This window comes from Adiantum capillus-veneris, chromosome 27 (genome assembly GCF_014529385.1).
Source record: "Adiantum capillus-veneris isolate H3 chromosome 27, ASM1452938v2, whole genome shotgun sequence".
NCBI classification, from domain to species: Eukaryota; Viridiplantae; Streptophyta; class Polypodiopsida; order Polypodiales; family Pteridaceae; genus Adiantum; species Adiantum capillus-veneris.
The window spans coordinates 97,739,072-97,757,812 of record NC_140957.1 but is presented as its reverse complement, the minus strand read 5'-3'; the positions used below and the strand labels follow the sequence as shown (position 1 = coordinate 97,757,812).

Below are 18,741 nucleotides of genomic sequence, written 5' to 3'. Positions count from 1 at the left end.
GCGTTTTCGCATCAGATCTGCACCGCCAGAATATCTCAGCCTGCAGCGTTTTTCAGCAATGAATTACTTGCAGATTCAGCCCTAAGAAGGTAGCAGATTCAGCCCGGAAAGACCATCAGTTTTCAACCTAAAGAAACCTCAGTTTTCAGCCTTAAAGAACCTCAGTTTTCAGCCCTAAACCTACAGATGTTTAGCGACAAGAACCCACAGAAACAGTCCTCCCAGATCAGCATTCTTGGATTGTAGCAGATTTCAATCCATAGCGTTTTTGGACAGCAGTAGAAAGATTGCAGATTTCAGCCCTAGTGTCAGTCTCGACGTCATCGCCGACATAGCCTAGACTTGCATCAGTCTCATGCATACCATTTGTACCAGATTGTACAATCATAAGTAGACCACTCTCGTGGACGAGAGTGGGGCCTTCGGAGGGGGATTTTACAACGTCTCTGGTGTCGTATCTCTCCTCTCTCTATCTCTTAGTCTCATACACTTGCACGCACAGTGTCCATTCACTTTCTTTGTGATCATACCACTCTCTCATTAAGAACAGAAGGCTCTACCTTCCATAAGAACAAAAGGAACCTTGAACACAGTTCGGAGCACTCATCTTGAGCAAAGCGCAAACATTCATTCTGCTGCACCTAACAGAGAAAGCATGAGTTTCTCATACACGCAAAGGGAGAGGACACGTCCGCTTGACTTCTCGAGGCAAACCCATACTTCCTCCACGTTGGTTTCTACTGCCCTCTCCACGTAGAGTACTTATTGGATTTCTAAGAATTTCTCTCTCCTCTCTCTCTCTACAGCCACGTTGATTCACTCTCTCGCTTGCAATACTGTGCAATCGGTTCTGTCTTCTGAGAGTTTCTCTCTCTTCTTCCTCTCTCTACAGCCACACTGGCTGTTGTGAACACGCAACTCTCTCCTGCTTGCAAGAGAGGTTCCAGCAGAGAAGTGTACTCTCTCTTTACGCCAGCAAGAGAACAATGAAAGGTCTGATTTTCATCGAAAATCATCCAATCCAAGACTGCTGATTTTGAAATTAGGTGGTTCCCGACTTTCATCCAAAAATCAGAAATATGACAGTGCAACTCCCTGCTGCTTCTTCTGTGAATCACAAGAGAATCTCTGTTTTTTTCTTCGAAAAATCAGTAAAATTGCTTTCCAACCTTAGCACTTCAGGTAGAATCAGCAAAAATACAGAATTAAACATGAAAGTCTGATTTTTCTGCAAAAAACCAGTAAAAACGCCACCATAGAACTAAAATTGTGATTTTCGTCAATAGAAATCAGCAAGAAGTGTAAATCTCACATGCTCATTTACACAAGAGAAGAAAACAACGAACATAGATCAATAGTTACATCAAACAGCTTGCCCAACTCGAAAAACGTTCCATAGGTGTGCACGAGGTCTACTAGTAGCCAAGCCGGCTCTGATACCATGAAACGGACACAAGGAGTGGATCTCCCGGCTACACGGACCGCCTACAGACACACGCCGGACAAACCACCCAACCATAGCCACCATCTGGCAGCTCCCCCGTGTTGGGGACAGCGTCCGAGGACGTACGCGTGCACCTGTAAGACCGAGCGTCCCATACCACCCGGCCTCACCTCCTCGAAGCGACCTTGCGCACTCCTAGCCTCGTGGGCTAACCACTCGCACTCTGCCAGCGGGGGCCGATAACTGCAAATGAGGCCTTGGCCTCCCTATTAAAATAATGGCCGGGCACACTGGCCGCGTTCACACTACGTCCGTCCGGACACTGGACGTCCATCTCGACGGCATATGGGCTAGATCCCCTCTCCTGTGAGCGGGACATAACAACAGGCATCCGTATAGCTCTGCCACATCAACAACCAACGTAACACGCGGAAATCCGTACAATCTGCCACGTTAGCAGCCAACATAAAATTCAAAAATCCGTACAGTCTATCACGTCAGCAAGCCGACGCAAAATGCGGAATTCCGTACAAGATGCCACGTCATGAGCTTCTACGCTTTTTTGTATGTGTGTGTGTGGGCAGCTTTACTTTAGGCCCCATCCGACGGGAACCATAAGTTGGTTGGATCTTCTTTTGCTGCTTCTATTGCTTCTCTTAGGGTTTAGGCCCCTCGGCTGGGCTCTGTAGGTTGGCTCCGTTCTTCAATGGCTCGACACATCAACAATTTGTGACAACCCCAGATTTACCACTTGGTGGCCATCAGCCATCAACCATCAGCAACCCCTCATCGACACGGATCCGAAGGTGTGTCAAATCGGCTTGGAGGTGCTTCATGTCACAAGCTGCATGTCAAGCCACTAAAGAACGGAGCCAACCTGCAAATCCTAGTCGAGGGGCCTAAACCCTAAGAAGAACAAGCAGCAGCAAAAGTTCTACCAGCTTATAAAGTCTTGTCGAGTGGCCTATTTTTAAAGACAAGTTCCCACCAACTTAGGGATGGGGGCCAGGGGACCTAAAGCCATTAAAATAAAGCAGGACCCCCCCCCCCCCCCCACACACACACACACACGCAAAGACTTGCGTAGAGCCTGATGACGTGGCAGGCCAATACGAAATTCTGCATTTTGCGGTGACTTGCTAGCATTGCAGCCTGTACAAATTTTCGTGTTTTACATTGACTATGCTGACATGGCAACCTATAAAGATTTCCGTGATTTACGCTGGCCGATTTTTAGCGCCAGCTTTTGGGGCCAGATGCTTTTGAGTTTCAAGCTTTTCATGTAGCTGCTTTTCATAGGCCAAGTGCCTTTAAATATGTGCAGAGGGCTCAGTCTCTGGCACTCTTCCAGGTGAAGGTGCAAAGCGCGGGTATCGGCATTCTACTGAGTTCAAGCAATATAAAGAAATACCGAAAGAGGCGCCAAGGTTTGGGGCCAGTGCTCTCTCAGGGGTGGAACTTCGCCACTCCCCGTCTTGTGCCGTGCACTCTCTCTCTTTCAATTCAGTGTTATTTGAAGTGCTTCATTTCTGTTCTTTTCTGCCCGTCCTGTTACACTTCATCTTGAAGAGTTACCGCAGCAGCATCCCCCATTCAAGTTAGTAGAGTCTGCACTCGAGGTATTGCATGTGTGTACATTCCATTTACGCAATCAAAAGCAAACACATCGGCAACAGTGTGGAGGGCCTTTGAGAGGTTTGGTTGGGACCCCATAGAGCGTCATTCTCCTTTTCTCTCTCTCTCTCTCTCTCTCTCTCTCTCTCTCTCTCTCTCTCTCTCTCTCTCTCTCTCTCTTTTTTTTTTTTTTTTTTTTGGAAAAAGTCAGGGCTGTATATTACTGAGTACAATATAATCCCCAGCGGATGCCAAAATAGCCTATCACGTGGGGTGTACAAGCTGAATGTAAGGAGGAGGGCCACTATAGTGACAACTCAACTAGAACAATCTCATGGTGGTCGGTGTGATGAGTGGAGGAGAAACCACCAAGGAGGGGCATAATGCCACATAATCTGGCCACCTTTAAGTGTGAAGAAGAGTGGGGATCGTGCCCAACGCCGAAGGAAGGCAAATTGGCGAGCCTCGGCTGCTCGAGATGTACCTGAGGAAGAATCCCACTGCCAAATCAGGGTATGAATGATGTCCAACCAAATGGCAGTGAGGGTATCCTGAAGGAGCTGTGGAGCCGCACTTAGAATGTGGAGACAACGAGCTCTCCAAACATTCCATAGTGTAATACTAGTGATGACTGAGAAAACTTCATCACGTGTCTGAGAATCCCCCTGCCAAGCAATCTGTGGTAGCATAGCCAAAGTACCTCGCAGATAACCAGCCGATGTGAGCATAAAGGCTGGATCTATGTCTACACATCTCTAGCTCTCTCAAGTTCTCTCTCTACAAAAAAAATTAAAAGGAACCATCATTCGTGATAAAAGCACACGTTCAAGCAAGGAAAGAAGTAAAGATTTGTGGAAGTGTAAAGTCTAGATCTTGTCATCATTTCAATTATGCTACACTTGACAAGGATCCGACAACCTTTTATAGACATTGGCTAAGACAAAATCTTGAGTGTGTGATGGACACCACAAGCAAGATCCAATGACCTTTTCTATGCATTGGCTAAGAAACTAGCCATAAGATTGATTTTCAGACGCACCTGAGGTGTCTGCAGCTAGTACGTCTGCACTGCCATCATGGCACAAGAATGGATGACTGAATGATCAATTGTGAGATTTTAGGTCGCATGTATGTTGAAAGTGTGAAAATTTTCTTGTATTTTGCAATCGAGGACAATTGCTTTGATTTTAAAAGGCGGTATGTGACCGGTTTTAAGGGTTAGGGTTTCTTTGTCATCCGATCAATGCGTTCATTTGGCCTGCCCTAGACTCACTCCCCCTTGAAGGTGGGCCATGCCAATCTCTTGGTCAAAGCTAGAATCTTCTGTGCCGTGATCAGCTCTCTATGTGGTTTTTGCATTTGAACGCCATCCACATGCTGCTAGGACATCTAAGTGACCTTCCGGTCTTGAACTAATTTGACTGAATTTCGTCCGAAGGGGCCGAGGGGCATAAAACCTAGAAGAAGACAAAAAAACAAAGAAAAACCAATTTATAAAGTCTGTCAAGGGGCCTAAAATAATAAAAGGTGCACACACGCATAAATACTGCGCAAAAGACTGAAGACTTGGTAGCTATCCAGACGCCCACAATATGCGTTGATTAATGACGTGGCAACTATATGGACGTCCGCAATTTGCACTGACTGATTGTGCACATGGCACTGATGTACGGATTTCCAGTTTTTTACGGATTTCAGTTTTTGTGCTGGCAACCATGGGCAGATTTGAGCGCCAGCTTTTTGGTGCATATGCTTTTAGGTTTAAGTGCTTTTGGACCTGATGCTTTTGGGGCTCTGCTTTTGGCATCCCTTGTAATGTTTATAAGCACCCCAGGGGCCACTCCTCAAGAAAGCTGGACGCACAGTCTTGGAGTGAGTTGGACCCTCGCGAATTGTACCTTGCGAGAACAATAATAATAAAGAAATATGAAAGGGGCACCAGTCTTTGGACCAATGCGTCTTGGCTCAGGACTACGCCGAGTCATGTTGTCTACTTTCTCTCTGTTATTCAAGTGTTTTGAAGTGATAAGAGTGTTTCCGTGTATAGATTGCAGTTATCTATGTGCTTCCGTCCGACCCATCGTTGGAAGTAATTACAATCACTGACAAATTATGTGAGGGAGCTCACATTGAGTTCCAGAAGTCACCACCAAGAAGTTGTGAGAAAAGCGCACCTCAAATTCCATAGGTCAGTGGGTGCACTATGTGAGAAAAATAGACCCCGAGTTTTCGAGGCTCGCAATAGCAAATCCTCCAAGGTCCCAGCAACAAACCTCAAAGTTCAAGGCTGTTGACTGTTCCCTCAGAGTGCAAATGTGCACACAAACAGTTTTAGACTACTCTCAGGCCCATATCTCAGAACCTAGTGAACCATTTGACTTGTAAACTGGAGTCTGGACCACGACGTTGCATTTTATCCTAGGCTACATGCTGGGGTTACCGAATGCCCACTGAAGGGTAGCAACACCTGTCAGGCACGTGTGCAAACCATTTATGCAAGAGAATTTCGACCGCCAACTGTTGAATTCAATGGACCTGTCCGGACGTGAAGGCCCTGCAGACAAAAGATATCTGAAGTGGAAAAATGCAAAGCCCCAGAAACTTAATTTGACCGAGACAGATCAGGCGATGTCTTTCTAAGACTGAACATTCTTATCCATTTTGAGATTGCTCCAAAGGACTTCATTTAATATGGACACATACTTCATCAACTTGCAGAATTTTGTTTTAAATCGATAGCAAGAAGCAAAAGCTATAAATACAAGAATAGTTTAAATTTTACCCTGTATGCCATCGGTAGAACTTATCAGTCAGCTTTCTTCCAGTAAAACATATGTCTTGCGCATTCACCACAACACAAATGTCCCCCTTCTCCAAATGAGGCGTGTATGTAGGCTTATCTTTTCCTTGCAGAACAACAGCTATCTGTGATGCCAATCGTCCCAAAATCTGGAAACACATTAACACATATCACACTTGGACAGGCAAACAAGAGGGTGAGTGAGGATTGGTAAGTTATCTTGAGGCCAAGTGGCTCTTTTCTGCTTTTCCCATCAGAACAAAGAAAAGCAAATCAGCCACACATATTTTTTAATTTCTAGAGGCAGATAATCATCACGAATAATTCCTATTCTGTGAGGGTAATGATAAGAGCTTGTGCACAATCATCCATCACAGGCTCTACAAATGAGAGCAACAAAGAATCCCGATTTGCAGCTCTGTAACAACGAGGACATATCCAAACGGGTGCATAATAGAAAGCCAACTCTGTTTTCATGAACAATCAACATGTTGTCGCGCCATTTTACCATTAGTGGTTAAAGCTTACTTGTCCCTTAGCATCGAACAGTCTCCATCTCAAACCCTCGATTCGCTCCGGGGTAAGGCCAGCCATGGCCCTCTGTGAAACGCCATTTGCAAAAAACAGTAAGAACGTAAGAGCACGAGCACCGCCGCTGTCAAGCTCACGAAGTCCCTACCTTGAACGCGGCCGCCATCGTGCCTTCGAGTAAGTGTATACTTTAGAAATTTTAATGAATGAGACACAGCGCCAAGGGATGGCACTAGAACGTGATGTGTAAAAGAATGCGACAAGTGTCGAACTCAGTACTTGTTCTTCAACAGGGAACTGGATAACCAATCTACAACTAGAGAAGCGAGTCCACACACACTAAATTAGTTAAGGGCAATGGAGCAATTCTTCAAATGCCTCGATGTAGCACAATGAGGTATCTTTTGGAAGAATTAAGGGGTCAACAAGGGCAAGGTTAACAAGCTCTTCCTTTCAATCGGGTAGTGTGGGCTTTGATTGTGGCAAGCAACCTCCAGAACTTCTCAAACAAACATTCCATCATGCATGTGCAAACAAGCAACCACACGTAACGTTGAGTACTCTCAAATATATGTACCACCATGCATTTGACTAGAGAGAGGGAGAGAGAAACAGAACAAGAGCATGCACCTTGGTAAAAGGGGAGTAATACCATTTTGCCATTGCATGTGTTTTGTGATGCAATTTTTAATGCTTGAGTGCTTGTACCTAGTTGTACAACATAGTTGATGATTTTTTTAGTGTAGTTTGTAACATAGTCTTACTTGATTACCATGCTTCCAAAAATTCCTTACCTAGAATACTGCATTCTTTAAGAGAAAGAGAGAGAAGGAGAAGACAAAAATTTGAAATGTCGTATGGGAACAAATCCCACGTGACCTCAAAAATCTCGACACACACACACAGATTTTGTCCCAATAAATTTTTTTTCAAGAATAGTAATTTTCTTAGAAAAAGTGGAGCACTTGTTGAATGTTAGCGGGCTTCCCAATGTTGATTCTGAATAGAATCTCAAGACTTTCTCTTTGCGGTGAACTTGAAAGATATCTAGAGCGCTTCCCATGAGATAGCAATAGATGTTATCAAAGCATTGCAAGCAAGTGTTATCGTATGCAAATCGGACCCCTCTCTTTCATAAGTAGTGATCTAGAACCTTTAACAAAGTTAGAAGCAATATCGAGGCACACTAACTACCGATTGCCTCAAATGACACAATGCGCATTTGCCAGCTCTATTCCTTAAGTTACCTTGGATCTCCAAATATCTCGAATGTTGGGGTGAGAGAGCTAGAAAATGTAGTTTTGAAAGGGGCAATAGCGATTTACATGGGTGCACATGAGAATGTTTTTAATGGTAACAACATTTTTTATATGCTACAAGAGAGCTTATTAGAGCCTGCAAAAATTAGTATATTCATCATTCCTTGGACACCATAGTGCAAGTATTGAAGCATAGCTCAATGGGTAGCTTCTTAGTGATTGCGGTGGAACTTTAACATGGAAAGTTTTACTTCAAATAGAGTGGCCATGCTTTGAGGGTCGTGTTGGGGTATAGGCGCATGTGCCTTGCCCGGCCGCCCAGAGTCCGGGCGCCCACTGACTTGTATACCTTATACATAGCATAAGTGTATAGGGGGCTGCTCACTCTTTGAGTCTCCCCACCCATATCTGTGTGTCGTGTGTCTCCTTCTCTCTCTCACTCTCCGTCTGTGGTGCTCCCCGATCCCCTTCAATTGGTATCAGAGCTATGGTGACCGCGGAGAGCACGACGGCTTTGAGAGCTTCGAGGCGATAGCTCGCTCGCTCTCAACAGTAGAGAGATTAAGAAAGCTTGGAAGCTTTGTGAGAATGCAATGGGAGCTTGTGAGCTCAGTTGAGAGTGATGTATGCTCTTGTGGAAGCTCAGAAAGGAGTGTGGAAGATTGTGTGTAAGTGAAGGTGCTGCCCTAAAACTGTGTGCGCAGCAGCACAGTTTTCAGATTCGTTTTTCTCCTTGTAGAATGCAGATCTGAGAATTCTTTCCTCTTGGCCCATCCATTTCGACGTGATCTACAACTTTGCAGAAGCAACTTTTTGCAAATTCCTCACCGTTTTGCTGATATTCAGCTCAGACTGACTGTATACAGAAATTCCAGATTTTCTGTTGTCGCATTGTGTGCGAGTTTGATGCACTTTTGGAAGCATGGGAAATGCTTGAAGTTGAGTGCATAAATTCTGAGCTGAAGATGCAATTGCAGCTTGTGTTAAGCTTGTGGTTTGAGGGTTTTTTGGTAGACTTGGGTAACGAAGTACGGAGGCGTTTACACACCATCGAGGCAGTCTCTTGAGAGACGCAGTTTTTTGGAGCACACAGGTGGAGTTTCTTTCACTGGTTTTCACAGGATACTTTGGCTGTGATTTTGTGCTTGGATTCATGGTCTTTGCGGATGGTTTGTATATGGTTATGGCGCATGGTTGATGCCCATTATACATGCATTTTGACGAGCACTTTCAAGTGCCGGTGAGCTCTCTTGAGAGCATTGTTTTCGCATTGAATAAGTTTCCGGATTGCAAATCTTTTGGCGTTTGCTTATGCGCGGTGACTCCGTTGATGTACGTTGAGTGCGGATTGCCATTGTATGTGAAAATGTGGAGCCATTTTGGCATTTCTACTCATTGGCATTGAGTAGTGTTATGGTTTATGGTAGAGATTGTACTTGAGTTTTTTGCTCAGTTTTGAGGGGAAATTCTGTCGGATTTTTCCCAGATTCTCGCCATAGTTTGTGATCGAGTGTTTACTCTCACTTTGACAGGTTTTGTCAGTTTGTACACAGTTTTGTGTTTTTTGTATCCACTCTCGCAAGAGTGAGGAGTTGTGTATCTTTCTTTGCTTGAGACAGTGGTTTGCTCTCAAGTGGGAGAGTCTTGTGATCTCGAGCATTGTTTGCCATAGTTTTGCAGAGCTTATGCATGTATGTTGAGTGTAGTTTGATGCGCATTGATTGCTAATTGTATTGAGCTTGCAGGAAAATGGTTATTTTGTGTTGATAGCCATTGTACGTCGAAACTCTGGCGAAATTTTCCCAGGAGTTTTATGCGTATCATTTATGCGATCTAGGTAGAGATTGCGGGTTGCACTCAGCATTTGCGTGCTGTGTTCTCTGCAGGTGGGAGATTTGTGCGTATGTATGAATCGATACCGCACAGTGTGGGCTTGGTGATTAGCTCACAAATTGCAGTGTGATACTAGAGCAGGTGAGGCTTGTATTGTCATTGCGGGAGCTCTATTTTGGAGTGTGTCTCACAGGTTTTACATTGTGTTTTTGGCCATATTTGTAGACAGTTTCCAGGTGTTGTTGGTGAGGTGGTTTTGCTTTCTAGTTTGCTACATTGTGCTCATGGCAGAGACAGGTGATTGATCAGATTGTGACCTCTCACAGATGCGCGTGTTTGATGGGTCAGACTTTGCGGCACGGAGAGAGTGTATGCTTGATGCATTGACACAGCGAGGGTTGCATCGACCATTGAGTGGTGATGCAGGTAGACCTTCAAACATGTCTGACGATCAGTGGCAGGAGCTAGAGGAGATGGCACTATCTACGCTCTTTGCACCTTGCGGAATCTGTATATGCTCTTGTTATGTATGAGACTACTTCGAGAGCTATTTGGCGCACATTACATGATATGTATGATAGATCTGAGTCATCACGGACTCGTGTGAGACATGTACATTCACGAGCACGCCGACAGGTGACATGTTGGTATTGTGGTCATTCTGGACACGTTAGACGGCGCTGTTTTCGTCGTATGCGACATCGTAGGAGACATGGCAGTCTCAAAGATGTATGTAGTGATGCCATGGACTCAGTTGCTTTGACAGTTGATGCACATGTAGTGTCGGAGTATACTAGTGACGGGGATGTCACTTTTACCTCGAGCTATGCACGAGATGCTATACATGTGGATAGTGCACTCCCTTCGCAGTGGTTGCTAGACGCAGATGCTATGTTTCATGTCACGCCGCATCGTGAATGGTTTTGTAGCTATTCTAGCGGGATGCTTGGCAGTGTACGGTTGACCGATGGATCGGTGCATGCGATAGCAAGTGCAGGAGATGTGAGACTGTCATTACCGAGTGGTGCATCTTACTTGTTACGACATGTGCGCTATGTACCAGATTTGACAGTGAGTTTGATCTCGATTGGTCAGCTTAGAGATTGTGGATGTCAAATTTCGCTACGAGAGCGAGATTTTGTGATGCATTTGGGTTCGCTAGTGATTGCGAGAGGTGCCAGGAGTGGTACAGGTTACCCATTGCATGTGGATCACGCGAGAGACGGTGTTGTCTCTGTGATCACGCAGCCAGGTAGAGAGCGAGAGAGCAGGCGAGTCTCTTTTGCTTGTGGGTTGCAGGATGCTTTGCATGGAGTGCAGAGTAGTGAGCTCGTTGTGCACACAGTTGGGGCACGACTTGAGCAGTCACACAGAGAGGTGACAGAGTCAGACATGCATGCTTTGCTAGTGACTGAGCAAAGCAGAGAGTCAGTTGTGCGAGATACTTCTATGCAAGATAGACAGGTAGAGCGGTCTTGCTCTAGTGAGTCACGCCAGGAGGAGGTTGTGCAAGAGTCTATGCATACGGAGTTAGAGCATGAGAGCTCTAGTGAGTCACAACAGATTGAGTGGTCATGTTTGCAGTGGATGATTGCAGAGGAGGCTGAGATGTCAGCGATTATACAGTCATTCCTTTCTATGCTCGAAAGTGAGCATGGGGATATAGTTGTGCAGGATATGTCTTCCAGCAGACACCTAGAGCAGCTGGTTTGCTCTGAGGTTGCACGACAGGTTGATGCGTCTTTTGCGGACAGTCAGGAGATGCATGTGGCTGACACGCCTTGTCAGTCAGAGATGCCTATTGCCAGGGATATATATGTTGATGCATGCTCCGTAGAGCTAGCAGGGCCCGCTAGCATTGCATCGACATTCGGTGGTCTCATGTATGAGATGTTGATCTTGAGACAGGATATCACAGCTGCAGTGGGAGCATTTGCAGTTGGGGTTGTCAGTCGTTTGTTGACTGATGATGGCATAGCGCACGAGGGAGATATGCAGGTATTGCGTACATACTTGCAGTACGTGTGCGGTACGTCTGGTGGTGTATGGACTTACATGGGAGCAGGACAGTCGGATGCACACGATCACAGCTAGCCAGTGGGCATCGGTTGAGAGCGGTTTTCTCTCACCTTTTGTAGTCTTTAGACTAGGTTCCCTTGCTTAAAGACACAGTCGCCTTTAAGTGGGAGGTTGTTGGGGTATAGGCGCCTGTGCCTTGCCCGGCCGCCCAGAGTCTGGGCGCCCAATGACTTGTATACCTTATACATAGCATAAGTGTATAGGGGGCTGCTTACTCTTTGAGTCTCCCCACCCATATCTGTGTGTCGTGTGTCTCCTTCTCTCTCTCACTCTCCGTCTGTGGTGCTCCCCGATCCCCTTCAGGTCGAAGAAGGCAAAACAAGGTGTGAGTGTTCATCTTTTGGTAGATGTTTAGATGTTTTGACATGGGCTTCATAGTGGGTAAAATTGTACCATTAGTCGCAATATAGTGGATGCAGGAGATGAAGACTAGGATGCAAAGAGAATGCAAGAGATCAAAACAAGAGGGGTGAGTTGAAAACAAAGGTGGAGATTGTCATCGAGTTAGGGAGCTCCTTTGTGATGTGCTTGAAAGCTTTTGTGATGACCATAAGGGGCAAAGTTTCAACCAATGGTCCTACCTAATATTATATAATATTCTTCAAAAGGGGTTCTACAAAAACTTAAGTTTGGAGGAATATGGATGCTACGCTTAGTACATATAGCTTCTTGCAATTGTAAACTTGGTGAAACAAACTAATCATACTTTTGTTTTGAATTTCTTGAGGCTTTTTTTATTCCACAAAAAAACTTCACCTATATGTAACTTTATGTTTTTCTACTTTTTTGGAGTAGCACGGAAAATAAGGTTCAATCTTTTGATGTTGAACTATAAAGCTCACCTTATGGTTCCCTTGGATAACTTCTAACCTACATTCATTGCAAGCATGATGTAGCACACACAAGGATCATTACCAATGATACTTTAACTGGACTTCATTGACATGGTCTACCTTTTGAGAGCAGTAAGCCCTTATCTTGTTAGCTCACTCTTCAATGGTTTCACATTGACCACTATCCATAGCCACTACTTTATTTTATGTTTACTACGTAGGTGTTGTCTACCTTTCTTATCATTTTGAATAGTGATGAAGAGGAAGGAAATTTGAACCTCGATCTCTACGTATGCTCTCTTGGCGTGCATGTGTGCTTACAAGAACTCAAGCTCTCTTCTTATCTATCGTTTTGCATGGTATCAAAGCCTAGTTGTGGCTAAGGAACCATAAGCAAGCATGAGCAAAAGAAAAGTTTTTGAGGGTAAGTGTTTCCTCACTCTCTTCCCTCTTATGTTGGTACTATATTCCCCCAGAGGAATGATTAACAATCTCTGATTTCAACAATTTTTATGGGTGAATGTTCGGTTTGAGATTCTGTGTAGTCCTTTGAACTACCTTTGGCTAGCTTGATTTCTATTTTACATGCATTTTGGCCTACATTAGGGACATAGAGGCCATTCACATTTGCGAACACTAAGGTTCGGGTTTCTACATATCCATTGCTATAGTGTTTCCAACATAGTCTTCCAGAAGCTTAGTTGGTGTTGCAGTTTTTATAGCTATTATGTAGTAGAGTGAAACAACACCCTACGTGTATGCATGCGTGTTGTGGTCACAAGTTATGACACTTCTAACTATGTTAGTCCGCTCCAAGTTTTGTGTAGAATTTTAATTTTTTGAAACATGTCCTGGAAATGATGGAACCAACTAGACTGTTACCAAGAAGTTGGATAATAACAAGCCCCATGCTTGGAAGCTAATAATGTCCAATTTCTTGATAACTGAAGGTTATTGGCACTACATTGAATGTGATCAAGAAAGCATAGCAGAATTTTATTAGATAATCTTACTCCTCAATAGGTTATTGGCACTACATTGAATGTGATCAAGAAAATGTAGCAAATTTTCATTGGATGATCTTACTCCTCAATAGGTGGCAAATTTTGAAGCAGAAGAAGCATGAAAGGTCATGTATTGGCTATCTATTAGCATGTAGGACAAAATGATGGCATCTACAAGATATGCTAGTTCTTCAAAAGAGGCATGGAACAATTTGATCTCGCTAGATGTGTCCAATGCAAAGGTAAAGAAGTTACAATTGAAGATAGATTTGAATACGATTTAAAAGAAAGGCATGTATGTGATTGACTATGCATTTAAGATAAAGTATATATGTGAGTCCTTGGTAGTATAGTTGATGATGATGGTAAGCCTTCTTGCATAGTCTAAGGGCATTGAATAGCGATTCAAGACTCTATTCATATTCAAGAGCATATTCCAAGTTTTACGGATCGTATGTGGCGTATTGATTAAAGAGAGAACACTGGTTGAGAATCATCACACAAGGCACCAATAATTTTGAACTAGTCTTTTACAACAAGAAGATGAAGTGTAGGTCAAGAAGGTGGTCACAGTTGAGGCAAAGCAGTAGACACGTGATTTTCAAAGGAGATAGAACATACATGGTCAAGGACATTACAGGTAAGGAAAGCTAGAGAGGTCATGGAACTTATCATAGAAACAATACCAAAGGATATTGGACATGTGGCACACTCAAGTTCACTTTGAGAATGACTGCCCACAAAGACGGCAACAAAACAATCATGCTACTACTAGTACGGGTGTAGCTTGACGGCTAAAGACGAGCTAAGAGTAATGCTTTAAGCCTAATCTTAAGTGGGAAGGCTGGGGATTGGTATAGAACCCTAAGGGTGGAAGAAAAAGCGATTTACCCTACTCTTAGGAGACTGTTCTCGAAAGAATACATACAAGAGAGAGTGCTTTGGGGTTGTTAACCCTCGTGGCTCACGGACACCCTATCACCTACGACGGACGCCGTATTATTTATTTAGTAGAGTCAGGCACCGGGCTTGTCGGTCCAATAGGAAAAGGGTAGAGTGATCGCCGATGAGAGGTGCACTCTAACTGGAACACGCAAGGGTTAGTTGGCTAAGCATGGGCGCCCAAATGTGAATGGGGCGAGCTCATATATAAGTCACCTAAACCTAAAATTGACCTATTCTCTCAGTGTGCAATAGAAGAAGTGCTCTTGCTCTATCTCCATCCCCATCTCCATTGTGTGTTCACAGGTGTGTGTGTGTGTGTGTGTGTGTGTGTGCTTGAGGGAGAGAGGGAGAGAGTTTGTGTGTGATCAAGCATTGTGATGGCACCTACGGCGGTGAGGCGGTTGAGCGCAGTACGGCAACGGCTCCCTCTTCTTCGCGGAGACAAGCGCAGGGAGGTGAGTGACACACCCCTGCTCTCTGTGAGCTTGCTAGGCCTGCTAGTTGTGTGCTTGCATCCTTCGTGGCTCGCACACAATGCTCGGCAAGTCCCTAGCTCTGACACGTGCGACAGACGCGCACATTTTTGGCGCCGTTGCCGGGGAGTTGCCCTGCACCAAGCTCTGGGAAGCACTCTGTGCTGCCCTGTGGAGACACCAAGCTTAAGTAGGAAGGTTGTGTTGTGTCGTGGGTTAGCTCATTTCGTTTTCTACACAGTTAGCTCATTTCGGTTTCTGCACAAAAACAAAGATATTTGTTCATTTCGTTTTCCGCACAGCTAGTTCATTTCGTTCTCTGCACAGCTAGTCCATTTCGTTTTCTGCACAAAAACATAGAATAATTTCCTCATTATGTTTTCTGCACAACTAGACCATTTTTTATTTCTGCAAAAAACAGAGAATATGTCGTTTTCTGCACAGAAAAGCAGAAAATAAAAAACAAAAATGACAGAAAACGTAAAAAATGCAATGGCTAAAAAATAAATTTGATTTATTGGCGGGGGGGAATATTTTAAGCTTGTTCAAAAAGGTAGATCGGGATCATTTGATGAGCTTGAGCTTGAATGATACTTCACATCCACATGCTTTGTCTTTGAGTGATAAACTGGATTGCGAGTTAATTGTATAGCACTTTGACTATCACAATATAACACAGGCATCTCTTCTTTGATTCCCAAATCTGTTACTAGTCGATTAAGCCAAATTGATTCTTTGCATGCCTCTGATGCTGCAACATATTCAGCCTCTGTAGTAGACTGAATAACACAATCTTGTAATCTAGAACGCCATGATACTGCTCCACCAGCCAATATAAAGACATACCCTGACGTAGACCTTCGGTTGTCTAAGTCACCTGCATAATATGAGTCTGTAAAACCCTTTACACTTAGCTCCTGACTCCCATAGCATATACGCATACTCTTTGTAGCTTTCAGGTATCTCAATATTCCTTTCACTGCCTCCCAATGTTTCTTGCCTGGGTTTGACATGTATCAACTTACTACTCCCACTGCAAATGCAATGTCTGGGCGAGTAGCAATCATTGCATACATCAAACTACCCACTGCAGACACATATGGAATCTTATCCATTTCAGCCTATTCTTCCTCAGACACATGACAATCTTGTTTGCTAAGTTTCACATATGGTGGCAATGGAACACTCAGTGCCTTTCCCTTCTCCATATTGAAACGTTGCAAAACCTTGTCAATATACTCTGTTTGAGATAACCAAATCAACTTCTTTGATCTGTGTCTCTCAATGCGCATACCAAGTATATGACTTGCCTCACCCATGTCTTTCATGTGAAACGATTTTGCCATCTTTGACTTCAAAGCTGAAATTTCTTCCAAGTGCTTGCCAGCAATCAACATGTCATCCACATACAAAATAAGGATCAGCCAACTACCATCCTTAGCCTTCTTTGTATATAGACAGTGATCGAATTCACTACGTTTGTAGCCTTGAGAAAGCATAAACTTGTGGAATTTATGGTACCATGCCCTCGGTGATTGTTTTAAGCCATAAAGACTCTTTAACAACTGGCATACCCAATCTTCCTTGCCTTTCTCAACAAACCCTTCTGGCTGTTGCATGTAAATTTCCACATCTAAATCACCATGCAAGAACGCTGTCTTGACATCCATTTGGTGCAACACCAAATCTAATATGGCAACAAATGCAAGAAAGCATCTCAATGTAGTCATCTTGACCACCAGAGAGAAGACTTCATCAAAGTCAATGCCTTGTTCTTGCTTAAAGCCCTTGGCAACAAGCCTTGCTTTGTACTTTGGCTGACTATCATGAGCGGTGATCTTATACCTGTAAACCCATTTACAAGGTAGATCCTTTTTGCCCTGTGGTAATTTAACTAGCTTCCATGTCTTGTTTTTATGCAAAGCTGTCATCTCTGACTGCATGGCCAATTGCCAATTCCCGGAGTCCTTCATTTGCACTGCTTCCTTGTAACATGAAGGCTCATTGCAATCAGTCAACATGACATAGTTCATAGATGGAACAAACCTATCAGGAGGTTGCGTGACACGTCCAGATCTATGCACAATAGGTGGCTCAGGCTCAGCCACAACCTGTGGTTCCACTCTATCCTGTCCTTGCTCCTCTTGAGCCCTGACATTTTGTCTTGCACTTGCAGGTCCATCTTCTTGGAAGACAAATCTTCTAATCTCCTCAACCCTCTCTGGTTTAGAATGATATTTGGATTCATTAAAGTGAACATCATTGCTGCGGACAACCTTTCTGGATTCGGGATCCCAAAGTCTGTACCCCATCTCACCAGAATTACCATAGCCTAGAAAGATGCACTTTCTACTCTTTGGCTCAAGTTTGTTCCTAAATTCCTTTGGAACGTGAGTATATGCCTCACAGCCAAAGACTCTGAGATGCTTGTATGAGGGCATTTTGCCTAACCATACCATCTCTGGCAGTGAATCCTTATGCAAAACCTTGCTAGGAGATCTATTTACAAGATGAACAGCTGTTGATACAGCTTTAGCCCAAAACCCATTTGGCAGTTGTGCATTAGACAACATACTTCCGACCTTCTCTTGTATGGTCCTATTCATCCTCTCAGCAACACCATTTTGAGGAGGATTGTAAGGAGCAGTAAGTTCACGTTTTATACCTTTTGACTCACAAAAGTCCTGAAAGGCCTTTGAAACATACTCTCCACCATTGTCAATGCATAAGCATTTAAGCTTCTTGCCACTCTAATTCTCCACAAGTGTCACAAACGTTTTGAAAACACTAAACGCTTCATCCTTGTGCTTGAGAAAGTAAACCCATACTTTCCTCGAGTAATCATCTATAAATGTCATAAAGTAAGAAGCTCCCCCTAGAGATAGGTTAGGCATAGGTCCACATAAATCACTATGAACAAATGTCAACTGTGTATCTCTTCAACTGCTTCTATGCTTATGTGGCTGCTGTGTTTGCTTACCATACAGACAATGTTCACAGAATTCAAAATCATTAAATGAAAATCCAGGAAAATAACCAGAACGAGACAAGATTTCCATTCCCTTCTTGGACATATGTCCTAACCGGCTATGCCACAAAGAAACGTTCGGCTGCTCGGTTACATTGATTACATTTTTAGAGCCATTTGATACATAAATCATGTAAAGTCCTCCAGACTTTACTCCATGTGCTACTGTCATAGAACCCTTGGATATCTTCCACATGTTCTATCCAAAAGTGGTGCCGTAGCTAGCATCATCAAGTAAACCTGTGTTGATCAAGCTCTTTGTAATTACGGGAACATGTCTCACATTCTTCAGTGTGAAAGAAGAGCCATTCTGAAACTTCAATTGTACATCTCCAACACCTAAGATCTCACATGTCTGCCCATTGCCTAGCCGAACATGATCTTTAGTGGTCACATAAGAGGTAAACCACTCCTTGTTTGGAGACACATGAAGTGATGCCCCTGAGTCTATAATCCAGTCACTCAGTGCATTTCCATCAGATGCTGTAAGAAGAGATGAGTCCATTGTATTCTTCAAGAAGTAGATGTCTCCTGACACTAGACTGTCATCCTCTGCAACAGTGTTTGTCACATTTATTTCTTGAATCTTCACTGAGGACTTGTTCTTCTCACCATGGTCTTCAGCTTTCTCTTTGCCTTTTTTTGCTTTCCATTCTCTGCAGTCTCTTTTCATGTGACCCTTCTTGCCACAATGGTAGCATTCTATGTCACTCTTGCCTTTAGCACTGCGGGACTTGCTACGAGACTGATTCCTCTTTCCACCTTTGTACTTTTCTTTGGTCCTTCCCCTGACAACTAAGGTTGTTCCTTTGCCTTTGTCCATTGTCTTTCTATTGGTTTCTTCAGTAAGCAGAATTCCTTCTACACCTGCTATGTTCAAACCATCTGGAGGTGCAGA

The 18,741-nt window shown here is 43.9% G+C and overlaps 1 protein-coding gene across 1 annotated transcript in view; it reads right to left on the bottom strand.

Annotated features, from left to right (window-relative positions):
* Positions 1-6,661, bottom strand: part of LOC147422441 (Ribosomal protein L13 family protein) — a 62,584-nt gene extending 55,923 nt beyond the window's left edge. The window contains exons 1-3 of the mRNA XM_086503759.1: positions 6,538-6,661; positions 6,387-6,458; positions 5,841-6,007 (exon numbers count right to left, since the gene is read on the bottom strand). Coding sequence (XP_086359885.1) covers positions 5,841-6,007; positions 6,387-6,458; positions 6,538-6,555 — 257 coding nt within the window. The 5' untranslated portion in view covers positions 6,556-6,661. The remainder of the gene's footprint in view (positions 1-5,840; positions 6,008-6,386; positions 6,459-6,537) is intronic.
* Between the last annotated feature and the right edge of the window lie 12,080 nt (positions 6,662-18,741).